Genomic DNA, 13,403 nt, shown 5'->3' on the forward strand with positions numbered 1-13,403 from the left:
TTCCAAAAAATGCGATACCTTAATTAATACAACTATTTATAAGAAAAATTTTAATCACGACGTAGCAAGAGCCAGCCCGCGTCGAGTAAGTCGAGTTGTCGTGCGGCATTTGCAGGGCACGCGCGCGTGTTTATGTTTATGCTTATGCTTATGGTTTATGGTGAAAAAATCAAAATACACGAAAGCGCAGCCATTACGCGCAGCTGCAGTTGCTGCACTACGCGCTCATTGGCTGAGTTTTTTTTTTTCTCTCAACTACCCATGCGCGCCAAATTTGAAATTCTTGTTAAAAGTTTGTGAATATATTTTTATATGAAAAAAATTTTTTGTTTAATACGTCTTTCTGTAAAAATGTATTTTAAATTCTACTCAGTAGGGATTGTATTTATTGCATTAATTTTCAATTAAATGTAGTATTTTAATCATAAATACGCATATATACATATATTTTTTAAAAGACAATTTATTTTCTTAAAATAAGTTTGTTTAGCAATTAATTAGCGATCATCAAAAACATCATTGATGAACATCCATCCAGGAAAGTACATTTTGTTTTTTTATCCATTTGTTTAATCGCAAGTGGTTAATGATTATATATGATCTCCCTCCTGTGTGTCATTACAATACTACCGTCAACATTTTTGTAACTCGTAATTCTCTGATAATTAAAGAAGAATCCAGTTGAGAGAAACATCTTAAAAAATATGTCCAGAACCAATCCATCATATACGTAAAGCCGAAAATTTATCCCCACTGCCTATTATAAAACTACGTGGATGCACGCCGGGAACTCTCGAAGAACGCGTCGAATGTCGACACGTTGACGGTCGAACAGTATTAAATTTCGGCTGCTTGGGCATACCTATATATAGTAATATATTTACAAAACCGTCCTTATAAGTTGAATTTTATACTGTATAAACAAAGTGATTTTTGTTGCCTTTACCGAGTGTTTATTGCATTTTGTTGTCTTGTACCTGTTAGCGTTTCAGAATACTTAGTTTGTTGAATTTTCATTTATAACAGAGGTGTTTACGTAGCCAAAAAAACTCGAGCTAAGTAGATCGAATTTTCCCGAAAACCGTGCTCTTTTATGATAGATAAGGAAAAGTTGTATGAGAGTGGTCATGTAAAATTATGATTACCTGCAACGAAAAAGACTATCGGTTGTGGAATTGAATAATTATGATCTACGAGTGAAATAAGAAAACTAATATATAGTTACCATTTTAAATTAAATAGCTGCATACCGTACAGGCTAGTTTGTTTATTGTATGATAGAAAAAACAGCTGGCTGATTTTGATTTGGCATTTAAGATATTCCTGTTGACTTTTCATTGAGAAACTATGAAAATTATTTGTTCAACTGCCAGTTTACTTCTTTTTATGATATTTATTTCAACAACCAAGTGTGATAAGTTATCCTTAAAGAAAAATAATAATGAAGAGGCTAAAAATCACCTTTTTCCACCATGTGCGTCCTGCAAAATACTAGTTGACAGCTTTAAAAGGGTAAGATAATTTTTTTGATATCTAATAAAAGCAATCACTTGTTTCTTAGACTCTGACATGATCAATGTATGATTTCAGGGTATGGAAAAAACAAAAAAAGGAAAGTTTGAAGGTGGAGATGCGGAATGGGAGGAGAAAAAGCTTGGATCTTACCAAAAAAGTGAAATTAGGCTAGTAGAAATACAAGAAAATTTATGCAAGGATGTTAATCACGGCCAAAATCAGTGCTATTCTCTTGCCGAAGAGTTAGAAAGTCAGATGGAGGAATGGTGGTTCAATAATCAGGATACTCATGATTTTCATGACTACCTATGTATACAAAATGCCAAAAAATGCTGTCCATTGAATCATTATGGACCAAACTGCGAACCTTGCAACGGATTTCCAGATAGTGTGTGCAATAACAATGGCAAATGTAAAGGTGCTGGGACAAGGATGGGCAATGGAAAGTGTACATGTGATAAGGGGTACACGGGAGACGTCTGTTTTGAATGTGCTGATGGATTCTATCAGTCCTATAAGGATGAAAAGAAGCTGCTGTGCTCACCTTGTCACAAGGCATGCAAAGGGTCATGTTCAGGTGGAGGTCCTAAAGAGTGTCTGGACTGCACCTCAGGATGGAAGTGGCTTGAAGGAAAGGGTTGCTATGACATTGATGAATGCTATGAAAATAAGACCAGCTGTCCTGAAAATAATTTCTGTATCAATACAGAAGGAAACTATACTTGCCTAGGTAAATTGTCATTAAATAATCTTTTCATTTTATTGCATGTACCAAGAAATCTTAAATTATTTTTATTTTCCTTCTAGCTTGCGACAGAGCTTGTAATGGCTGTTTCGGAGACGGTCCTGACATGTGTACCAAATGTGCTGATGGATATGAACAGAAAGATAATATATGTGTTGGTGAGTGTTCAAAGTGTTATGAAATTTACCATTATTAAGCTAACTAAAAACAGTTTCAAATGACTTTTTCCACTTTTCAGATACTAGTGATCGTACTCGCAAGACTACTGAAGATTACTACAGGTATGCAAGGTATCTAGGTCTCTCCGTGGCTACAGGTATTATTCTGCAACGCAACATTTACGTGGCTGCAGTGATTGGTCTATGTGTCGCTGTTTACATTACTGTTTCCGAGTATACAGTTGCACAAAATAGTGGCCAGGAACCTATCCTGAATTTAGATACTCTAGGAAAAATTCCAAAGTAGATTTTTTATTGATCTAATTAAAAAATAAATTGAGTGAGAAAACGTTGATGGAAAACAATGTACCATAATTTTTCTTAATATTTGTAAGATACAAGTTTAAAATAAGTCTTTACTAAATAAACTCTGTGATTAAAAAAAAAAATTGTACATCTTGTTTTACTTCATTCAAAAAATATCACAAATCACGCTATTTGTTTGATTACAAACTATCTCCAATTGAATGACGTACTTACCCATACTTAGTTTATTGGTGAAATATTAGATCAGTAGAGTAATATTAATGTATAATAATTTGGTAAAGTATCAATACAACAAATTTTTTTATAAATATTTTATTTGCATTAGTTTACTGATGCATTGTAAAATGCTTTTGCACATTTGGAACCTGCAGTTGTAATTTTCAACAAGTTTACAACGAAAATTAAATCGAATAAAATCTAAAGTTACACATACTTTTTGAAAAAAAGTTAACCAAAATAAAAATAATTAAAAAATTAAATCATCAACCTACAGACTAATATCATCAATGATAAATCACAAATTATAAGCTGGACGTCGATTAAAATATATATATATATATGTATATAAAATTTGTGCGTTCGAAAATTTATCTAATTAAAATTCTATGGCAATATGGAACTTACGTTGGGTATATGATTAGGATCTTAATACCTCCATACCAAGCTAATCTAAAATATTTTTTTTGGATTCAGCTATAGTGTGAAGCATTAAATAATCTTTTTTTTATGTTTATCTTGTAAATTTTTTTGCTAATATATTATGTAAATTCATATTAATCATATTAATAGCAATAGTTATTAAATACCATATATGTATAATTACGAAATTGCGTGTATATGCACTTACAAATCGTCAATAGACGCTTCACATTGATACCCAAGAGATCGTTGCAAAATACAGTTTTTCATACTCATAATCGTTATGTTTCTTATTAAAAAAATTTATCCCTTTCTTATTTATTTATTGCACATAGTAAACCACAAAGAAAGCTATACCATTTTTTTAATAATTATAATTATGCACACAACTACAAATTTAATCTAATTTGTAGGCGCCTCTTATTTAACTCGATTCACGCTCTGCTCACTAAATTGATTTTCTTTTTTTCTCATTCCTTTTTTTTTGTTTGTACAACGGTTTTGATTAAGAATACGTAATATTATGCTTATATTTATACTGTGTGTATTTATGGTAAACTATAAATTCGTTCCAAATTCTAAGTACTATTTTTTATTTATTTATTTATTTTTTTTTTTTTTAATAAAATACTTTTCCCTTCCAGTACCAACTTTGCCTCAGAAGTCTAGTCTGCTAAAAACAACACTACATGCTATTTGCAATTTATTTTATGATCGTCAAAGCAATTAATAATTTTTTGTGATTTTAATTTTTTTCACCCTACTGAACGATTTATTACGTAAAAAATCTAAATATCTACCTCATTACTTCGAATCTTTAGGTTTATATTTACATTTTTATAAATAATTAATTGCATACACGTCAATTAATTGCTTTAACTTTCATGTCTAATTGACAAAAATGTTTTATACCATGAAAATAGTGTCATCCTTAATAGTTTTTAAGACTTGATCGTTTGTTAAAAATTCCAATCCAAGTCATTCAAGTATATTGTAAAAAAAAAAAAAAAAAAAAACATTGTTTTAATCTACAAAAATTCCCAAAAATGTGAATGAGCAATTTACTCGATTTGGAGTCCAAATGAATACGATTTGAAAAAAAGTTACCAAGACTTCTGTGGCCTGAATTGTGACCAAAGTAACAAAACAGACCTTCTAAAGTTGACTAAAATAGATACTTAAAGTACAAATAAGAAAAATAATTTACATTTTTTGCACTACTCCTGCTTCAATCGAACAGGCTAAATGCATTTGGAAACTCTCAAGCTTTGCATGTTTACGTATCCAAAGTTACAAAAATTTATAAAAAAAAAAATTATATAAAATGTTTTTAAAAAAAAATCTAAATCTTCACATGATTTACAACAAGTTTCTAGCAACTCTTTGCTAAATAAAACAAAAAAAATAAAAAATATCTTTCATAATAGTAAAATAAAAGAAAAAAAAAAAAAACTATTAAACTTGCAAAGGTAAGACAGCGCGGATATTTCAGCGTCAAAAATTGCCTTTCTACGTAAATATATAGTCACAACATTATGACAGGGAAGAAAAAAACGACATAATCATAGTAATGACACACAAGCCTAATTCGCTATAAAATACCAATAAATGACGCGTCGTCGCGGCGACTACGCACTTATTTATGTATATGTTACACTAACACACCTCTTTCTAGCACTTTTTTTTAGTCCGTTTTTCAATTAAGTATTATCATTCCTCCACTTGCTTCTACTGCTGCTACAATACATTATAAATTAATTCAAGCTACGTATAGGCCTACGTGTGTTCCTTTGCTCGATTTTCATTTTTTTCGTCTTGATTTAGGCGCTCGCGTAATGAAAATAGCTTATGGGTATTTATTAATACATATTTACATGAAAAAAAAAAAAAAGAAAAAAAATACATAATTGAATGCAAAAAAAAAAATTCAGGTGGACGTCAGGGAAATAAGGGTGAGGGGAGATAAGGATGACGAACACCACAGCCTTTTACTACAGAGTGGGCCGTATTATTCCGCGCTGTGATTTTTGCTCTCCGTGTTATTTGTCTGCTGACTGTTGGAATTATTGGCGCCAGGCACGTAATCTGTGGCCATAAGACACGCAAAGACCGTCATGACCATTTTCTGTTTGACCTCGGTAATATCTTCGGGAAGCGCGTAAACGCGAGCGCCAGCTTTTCGTGCCAGTGAAAGCGCGTACTTGGCGTTGTCTAAATTGTCCTGAGAAAACGAACAATCAAATTGCCATAACTTTGCTCACTGAGTATTAGAATGGAAAAAAGGGATTGAAACGAACCTGCTCGTTTCCACCTTCTTTGACGAGGTCGTAGTTGACGGTACCAGGCTTGATCGCGTCGATGAGGTCAAGCACGACCTTGCCGTCAGCGATGCTATAATCCTGAAAACTCTTGATCGAGGAGGCCTTACCGGCCGAAGCGAGCTTCGAGTTGGCCCACCGGACGATCTCCTTCTCGACGACGATGCCACCGGGTCTGTCGGTAATGCCGCTCAGAATCGAAAGTGTGTACGATCTCATGAGCTGCCAGGTGAGGGCGAGGGTAAGGGTGACAGTGCCATCGTTGAGATCTTGTCCCGCGATACCAACCAGCGAGAAATTCATCTGCCTTCCAAGCTCGACCACGTAATTGCAGTTCTCCAGCTTCTCCATGAACATGCGCAGCTTCGAGAACTTCTTGTGAACTCTCGTCCAGTTGACGCTACCCGGCTGAATATTTATTTTTATATTTATTCATTACGCCCATCAACCAACCCATTTAGGTATATGTTACTTAATTTTAAACAACTGTAGATGTACCTTAATGATATCGAAGAGCTGGAAGAACACCAGACCGTCGGCCAGATCGGAGTAGAGCCAGTTCACGTAGGGCGACACCCCGAGCGAGTTCATCCAATTTCTGTAAGTTTTCTCCTCTCGGCTCTCCTCGACCGTCTCGATGTTGTCCTCCTCCAGTTTATCTAGACCCGGGTACTTGTTGAACCTATTACAAAGTAAGCATTGATCGAATAACTCGATGAAAAAGAAAGGAAGAACGAATGAGGTACAAAAGAGACAGGGAAGTGTAAATTACATATTGGCGACAAAGGCGAGATTAAGCTTGTGTATGCCGTTGACGACATCGCTCGCGGTAACGAAGCTCCGGCAGTCGATCTTCGCGGCCTGGCGCAACATGACCTCGGCCCGATTAATGTGGCTTGGCTCCATCAGCGCCTCGAGGCTAACGCCCGCCTCCTTCGGGGCTATCTGGTGGATGAGGTGCGAGTAGATCTCCGAGTCTGTTATGTCGGAGTAGAAATTGGTGCAGCGCCGGTTGATACCCGCGTTCGTCAGGTGATGGTTCACCCAGCGCAAAAGTATATCCTCCGGTGACAGCCTAAGCAGGTCCTCGATGCGCTCGCCGTCTTGGAGCAGGCGGGCCAGGCCCGGGCAGTTCTCGAGGGTTATCTGATTTAATGGCAAACGGTAATTCATTTAAAACGCCTCGATACAATTACGATGTATACGGATTACGGCATGGGCATACAATAATCTTTAAATTTTATTGTTCAAATAAACTTCGGTGTTTTTTTAATTATTGGCGCACCTGATTGAAGAGTCCCACGCGGATCACCTGCCAAAGCAATCCGAGGATCAGGTGGGGCGAACCCTTGGTCAAATCGTGGGCGTCGATGTTTATCTGAGAACAACGTTGGGTGTTTACATCAATAAAAATGTTATTCGCGTCTCGTGGGTCAATGCTCATATAGGTACATGCACATGTATGTATGAATAACCTACGATGTTGCAGCCGATCGATTGAGCCGAGCGAAGGGCCAAGGTCAGATTTTCGTGGGCTCGGTAGAGGGTGAGGTTCTTTTTGTTGATGGTGCGCTCGTCTATGGTGTCCGGACACGAGTGGTTCACGATTTTGCTGTCGAAATGAAGAAGAACGGCACGTATGAAACATCACACATCGTCATTAACTAGAGAAAAAAAAAAAAAAAAGGCTCCTACCAGAGAAGAATGCCATCCTTGAATTTGTCGTACAAGGTTTTTCCCTCGGCGTCAATGGGCAGCAGGTGCTTGAGGTCCTTGTCGTGGGCGAGATTGGTGTTGATCCAGTCGCTGAAGGCCAGCTGCTCCTCGAGCCTGACCGAGTGGGTCGTGCCCTCGCTCGAGGCGGTCGACAACCCGGATATGATCTCGAGGTTCTCCTTCTTCGAGACTACCTGCTTGAAGCTGGAACTCGGCTCGCTGGCGCGCAACTCCTTGCAGAGCTTCTCGAACTCGTCGAAGCTCAGTCGGCCCTGCTCCTGGGGCCGGCGCTTCGCCGCGTACTCCTCGGCCATCTGGCGGACCTTGTACCCCGGCATTTTGAAGCCGCACTGGTCCAGGGCGTTTCGCAACTCCGTTAGGTCGATGTAGCCGTCCTTGTTCGAGTCGATCTGCAATAGTTGCCATCATGCATCAACATTACGGCTACTTTAGATCACTTTCAGATCTGTACCAAATTTTATCTGGTAATGATCGTCGTGCCCCAAGTATCATACAAATCGATTGTACATCCAAACATGCCCCGAGGTCAGCCGATTATATTCGTGATTCGTTTTATTCGTAGAAAAAAGTAAAAGGTTCCGTGAAGGTATTGCGTATACGCTTACGAAAACAAGGATATCCCAAAATCGGAAAAATCTCTCGTACACAAATTATATAACGAGAGAGACGCTTTTTTCATTAATTTTTAAAATCAAATCTAGAATAAGTTACACGACGACGACGACGCACGTGTAGTAAACACAAAAAGTGAGGAAATAATGGCCCAGATATCTCGTGTATGTGACATTTTACCAATACGCCAAAAGACATGACAATGAAAGTGAATGTACAGCAGCCTAAATACCACTTTGGGTACTCTTAAACCAGATCTTGAGCCAAATTACAATAGAATTTGACATTATTGTTGGTATAGTTTCAGCTCCGTACCGATAGAAAACTATTTATTTTTTACTCCCTAGTTCGCAGCGCACGATTGATTTCGCATTACCCAGAGGCCGAGAAACGAGCAATTGTATTTCTTCCCCTTTGTTTTTATCAGCCAGCAGATGACTATGTGGACGCGAAGGGCGTGTACGTAAATTTCAAATTGATTGGTAAATTTGGCGAAACGGTCAATACAAACGAACCGAAACCGATTCGTCGAAACAAAAAAACGCAATGACACGGGTAAACGCTCCGTTTGCAGCTCGGCGTGTGTGTATAGAGATTATTTCGTTCCGCAATATACGCGACGATGTAAAGTAATACTCGAGTCGCTAGATCGGCACGAAGATAACACGCAGAGAGAGAGAGAGACGCGATAAAACCCTATTACTACATACACACACGTGTTTCGTTACGAGTTACAATACAGTGGAAATTCCTCGCCCGTGTACACGTAAGCGCCCGCATCTCCATATTTTTCCTCGTGCGCGAGACACTACAAAAGACAACTCTCGCTGTGCAATTACAATTTTTTTTTTTTTTTTTTTTTTTATGTTATTTAATTATATATATATTACACGTAACGTCTGTTTTATACTTTTGTTCTTATCGGCCCTTTGTGCGTAAGAGACATGAAAAAAAACTACCCAATCAACTGTTTCTTATAGACAATAACAATAAGCAATCGAGCGAGTAACGAGTCCGTGTGTGGTGACCGTATCGAAATGATTCACCTGTCGCACAATACAAAGGTGCACCACGTTGTACTGTGTATTATACTCTCGTTTGGGTCTCTTGTTCTATATTTGCGTCGTTCCACGAAATCACGAGATTACTCACGCCGCATGAATATGTTAATGGTGTGACCTCTTTGGAGACCCATGCGTTATCGGGCAAACGTCGGACAAAACGGGAGTACTCGTGTACTTTTGTTACTATTGCTTGCGCTTTTGATTAGTTTCATCGAGTTATTTGAAGGATTGCCTGTGTCTGACGTCATCCTCTGTTTTTCCCCTCGAAATCACGTATCATTAACGACTGTCATTATTTATATACTCACAAGTACTCCGATAGCGGTAGATGGTAACGATAAGGCCCCCATTGAGAGAAATGCAGGGGGGAAAATTTATTGATAATCGCGGTTGCGTTGTAACATTATTCTCTCTCCCGATGTGTGTCCAAATCGTCAACCGACAGAATTAATGTACGTTTTCCAGAGAAACCGAGACGAGAAATTTAAAAACTTGTTTTCAGAAAGTACAACGCATAGGTGTGTGTATAATATTATATTGTTGTACAAAGTCGCGGAGGCGATGGACGCGCCCCGAAAAAACTCGCGAGCGATAAGAGAAGAAAAAAAAACAAAAACATAAACAAGAATTTGTTGACTCAAGCGGAAGCACTATACATATACATATGCATGCCGGATATTTGTGGGACGTCATCAATATGCGTACAGCAGCATACTTTCCAAAGAAATACTTAAATATCTCGAGTTCCGGAAAAAATTATTTATTAAAAAGATCCACCCGCGCGCGGTCCAAGGCCCAAACGCACATACATCTCAGAGATAAAGCGGAGGTCGCGTTTTTCTCTCCCATATATAGACTATATTTGCATCATCGCCAACAGCATGCAGATGATGATGATGGTATGTGCACGTTTTTTTTTCTTCTTCCAGTACGAGGTGATCGTTATAGGTATACATGTATATATAATCGAGCGCGTGCGATGAGTCAATGTATCGAGTAGTCATCGCTTGGCAGTGAGTCAAGAAAAAGTACGTATTCGCACGACAAAGAGCAAAAGAGAAGAAGACACGCGAGTGCACGATCGGGCAATGAAACAAGAAGAGGTATAACGTGCACGTGGGGTACAAGGCTATGTTGTAACCGGGCAAAAGCAAAGAGAGAGAGAGCGAATCGCTCTTGATACCCATGCACTGCGCTTCCTCGGCGTGATTCATTAACATATTATGCCGCAGGGCGCATAAACATTATGTGGCAGAGAGAGAGAGAGAAAAGGCGCAAAATTCGTGATTTGCGCGTACCGCACTTTGATCGTCATCGTTTAAGTATATAGGGAGTGGCAAAGTGCGATTCAATTTCTAGAGGAGGAGGACAAAAACACTCGGGTCACATCTCGCTACCTCTCTCGCATCGAGCCGATCCGTCTTTTTTACGTAACTCCGTGTAACACAGTCGATCTACCGTCGCCGTGGCGTTCTGTCAATGAATTTTAATTTTACCTTCAATGACACGCGACCGACCATCGTATCGTTTGAAAACGAGCTACTTACAGTTGCGGCAATGTTTTCCAGAAAAATAGATCGCACGATAATAATACCCGAGGGAGAACCCAAAGGGTACATACGTATACGCGTACTTTGGAATGTATATTTTGAGGACGAGCGAAGCGGGAGGTGCAAGTGCCGATGAGCCATCCCGCTGAGAGAGTTGAGCTCTCGTGCTCGAAATAACATGCGTTTTTCTATGAAAAGTCCGTTGAAGATTTTTTTCTCCCATCGATGGATTTTCAATTAAATCGTATATAAAAGTAACAAATCACGGTCCACTCGTGATGAAATTACTCGTCTTGGGATCTATACACTGCTCGTAATATATAATATATATCATCGTTATCGCGACAAATACACATCGAATCGAACGATTGATTGGCGTTATCCCGAAGCCTCGAACGGTTTGTTTGTTGGTGCCCCGATAAGAGAAATCAGAATTTAATTGTGGACTAATCGAGCAAATTGCGAAAATAATGCATAAAAATAAAAAAAATTTTTTTTTAAATATAATATTTGAGTGTCAAAATTCATTGGCATTCCTTGCACGACCCTGTACTTTCAATTTCGCAATTCGAGTCGACACTAAACTTGTGGGTCACTATACTTATTATCCAATGTACGTTTTGTGCTGCCTCACGCGTGTAAGTATATACGTACAGACGCGGTGATCGCCGATGAATTCAAATTAGGTGTGCTTTCGACTGGTTATACACGAGGCACGGGGGGGTGTATAATATATACATGATTGATGCACCACACACACACACACACACACACATGCTGTTGCAACTACAGTACTTAAATAAGTTAATACGCAACTAAACGCCAAATGAATACGTGATGGTCACTTTGTGGCTCGGAGTATATATATATATATATTTATAAAAGGTATCTACAAAACCTGAATGAAAAAGTAAACAGCAGCAGGCATGCAGGCGTGAGGTCGTGTGCAGAATAAAAAAAATTAAGGGGGGAACGAAGCGTTAAAAGTGAAAGAAAAGTGTGTATATACTTGTTCAGGCAGACGACAAATGTTTAAAGGGACAGCAAACACGGAATAAGGGTAAAAGTCGCTGATGGGGTGGGAAAAAAAGAAGAAGAAAAAAAAGGAGCACGTAATATATACGCGTATGACAGATGCAAGTATAACATTCAAGCGGAAGGTGCAAGTTGTGCGAGGGAGCACAAGATATGATGATCACGATAGGGCTTCTCGTTATACAGCCGTGTGGCCCGCTCTCTCGCGAGTCCGCGTCGATATTATAAAAAGCGTGTGTGTGTATATATTATATTATACGTGCTCATCCGTACGTACAGATGATGATATTTTTATACGTGTACCCCGCGCACACGTACAACTTGTGTATTTTACAAAGACGTAGGATATCGAATAAAAGCGCACACATGCACAACGAGGGGTCCCCGTTTCGTTTCCACCCTATCCCAAGGTATAATATATGTAGGTACTGTTACAAACGCGACCGAGAGAGCACCTATCCGCGGGGGGGGGGGAGGGGTGGTAAGGGGTCTCGCGTGGGCGTGTGGGGGACTATATATACTCTCCACGCTACACTCCCCCGTGTTCTTTCGTACGTTTGTACACCTAGACAAGTGCAGATATAAGATAGAGCAATTCGCGCATACAATGTGTACCTACTCTCCTCGCAGCTATACGGTCTTTGTAGGTGGAAGAACGGAGTATAACAGCACCGAGAGCGGAGAGTTAACTTTTTTTTTTTTTTTTTTTTTTTTTTCAACAATTGGCGCTCTCGTTGCTTCGGCGAGACTGTAACTATTGTGTGTACCCTTAAGCGCTGAAAATGAGAAAAAAAAAAAAATAAATAAATAAATAAATAAAACAGGGGACACTCACCGCCTGGAAGCACTCAAGGAGCTCCTGCCGGTCGTCTATCGTAGTGGCCATCTTGCTGCTCCTTGGCTGTTTATTTCCCTTATTTGTCGTTTTTTCCTTATTGTTATTTATTTGTTTATTTTTTGTCAATAATGATTATCACCCTCTGTTGGAATTTATATCATTTTTCCTTGGTTTATTTTTTATCCTCGACAATAACTCCAGCCCAAAGGTCCTCCCCTCCCCCAGTGATGTCCTTCTAGTCGAGCGACACTCCGTGCGAAACACCACGCGTCAGAGACCGTTCCCTCGGCGAACCGGAGCTCCGAAACAACGTGTTACACGGGATATACAAAAACGCACATCGAACATCACCCATGTACGAGCGCGTGTGTGTGTATATATATACGAGCGTTGCTCCGAAATGAGGAAAAAAAAAAAAAAAAAAAAGAGTTACTACTTATGCGTGCCGAGACGAGGCCGAGTGTAATAAATGTACCGTGTACGGCACTGTACGCTGCACCGTGCGCTCGGAGACTGAAGACTGAACTCGCCTCTGGCAGCTCCGAAACCAAACGACTCCGTTTTTCCGTGTAGGTATATACGTCGTATCGGTTATACATAGGTATACATGTGCATCCTTTTCCAGCAGAGAGAGCAAAAGAGAACTCGCTTCCAGCGAAGAGAGAGAGAGAGAGAGAGCCGCTGTATCTCCTTTTCTCTCATCCACTTCTAACTGCACAGGTTTTTTGTATCTCTATATTATGTACACAATATCACATGCCCGGCGACGACGCGGCATTCAAGCCACGTATCATAATATACGTTTGAGCGCGCGCCAGTAGGCTCGTATAATTCAAGTCTACGTGTTTTTATGTGCTGATAGCTT

The 13,403-nt window shown here is 39.1% G+C and overlaps 2 protein-coding genes across 2 annotated transcripts; one reads left to right on the forward strand and one right to left on the reverse strand.

The window, feature by feature from the left end:
* Nucleotides 1-810: 810 nt before the first annotated feature.
* Nucleotides 811-2,781, forward strand: Creld (Cysteine rich with EGF like domains). Its single transcript, XM_014361403.2, has 4 exons — nucleotides 811-1,512; nucleotides 1,591-2,245; nucleotides 2,323-2,418; nucleotides 2,499-2,781. Exons 1-4 carry the CDS (start codon nucleotides 1,348-1,350, stop codon nucleotides 2,723-2,725), a joined length of 1,143 nt encoding a protein of 380 aa, XP_014216889.1. The 5' UTR covers nucleotides 811-1,347; the 3' UTR covers nucleotides 2,726-2,781.
* Nucleotides 2,782-4,743: 1,962 nt separating this feature from the next.
* On the reverse strand, nucleotides 4,744-13,032 carry Fim (plastin-2 fimbrin). The gene is made up of 8 exons (XM_014361396.3): nucleotides 12,536-13,032; nucleotides 7,398-7,828; nucleotides 7,182-7,314; nucleotides 6,988-7,080; nucleotides 6,475-6,848; nucleotides 6,201-6,384; nucleotides 5,682-6,110; nucleotides 4,744-5,605 (listed from the first exon to the last, which is right to left on the reverse strand). Exons 1-8 carry the CDS (start codon nucleotides 12,584-12,586, stop codon nucleotides 5,393-5,395), a joined length of 1,908 nt encoding a protein of 635 aa, XP_014216882.1. The 5' UTR covers nucleotides 12,587-13,032; the 3' UTR covers nucleotides 4,744-5,392.
* Between the last annotated feature and the right edge of the window lie 371 nt (nucleotides 13,033-13,403).

The sequence above is a fragment of the Copidosoma floridanum genome, unplaced genomic scaffold (assembly GCF_036245765.1).
Source record: "Copidosoma floridanum isolate Cflo_tuat_1 unplaced genomic scaffold, Cflo_Japanese_pri ptg000007l, whole genome shotgun sequence".
NCBI classification, from domain to species: Eukaryota; Metazoa; Arthropoda; class Insecta; order Hymenoptera; family Encyrtidae; genus Copidosoma; species Copidosoma floridanum.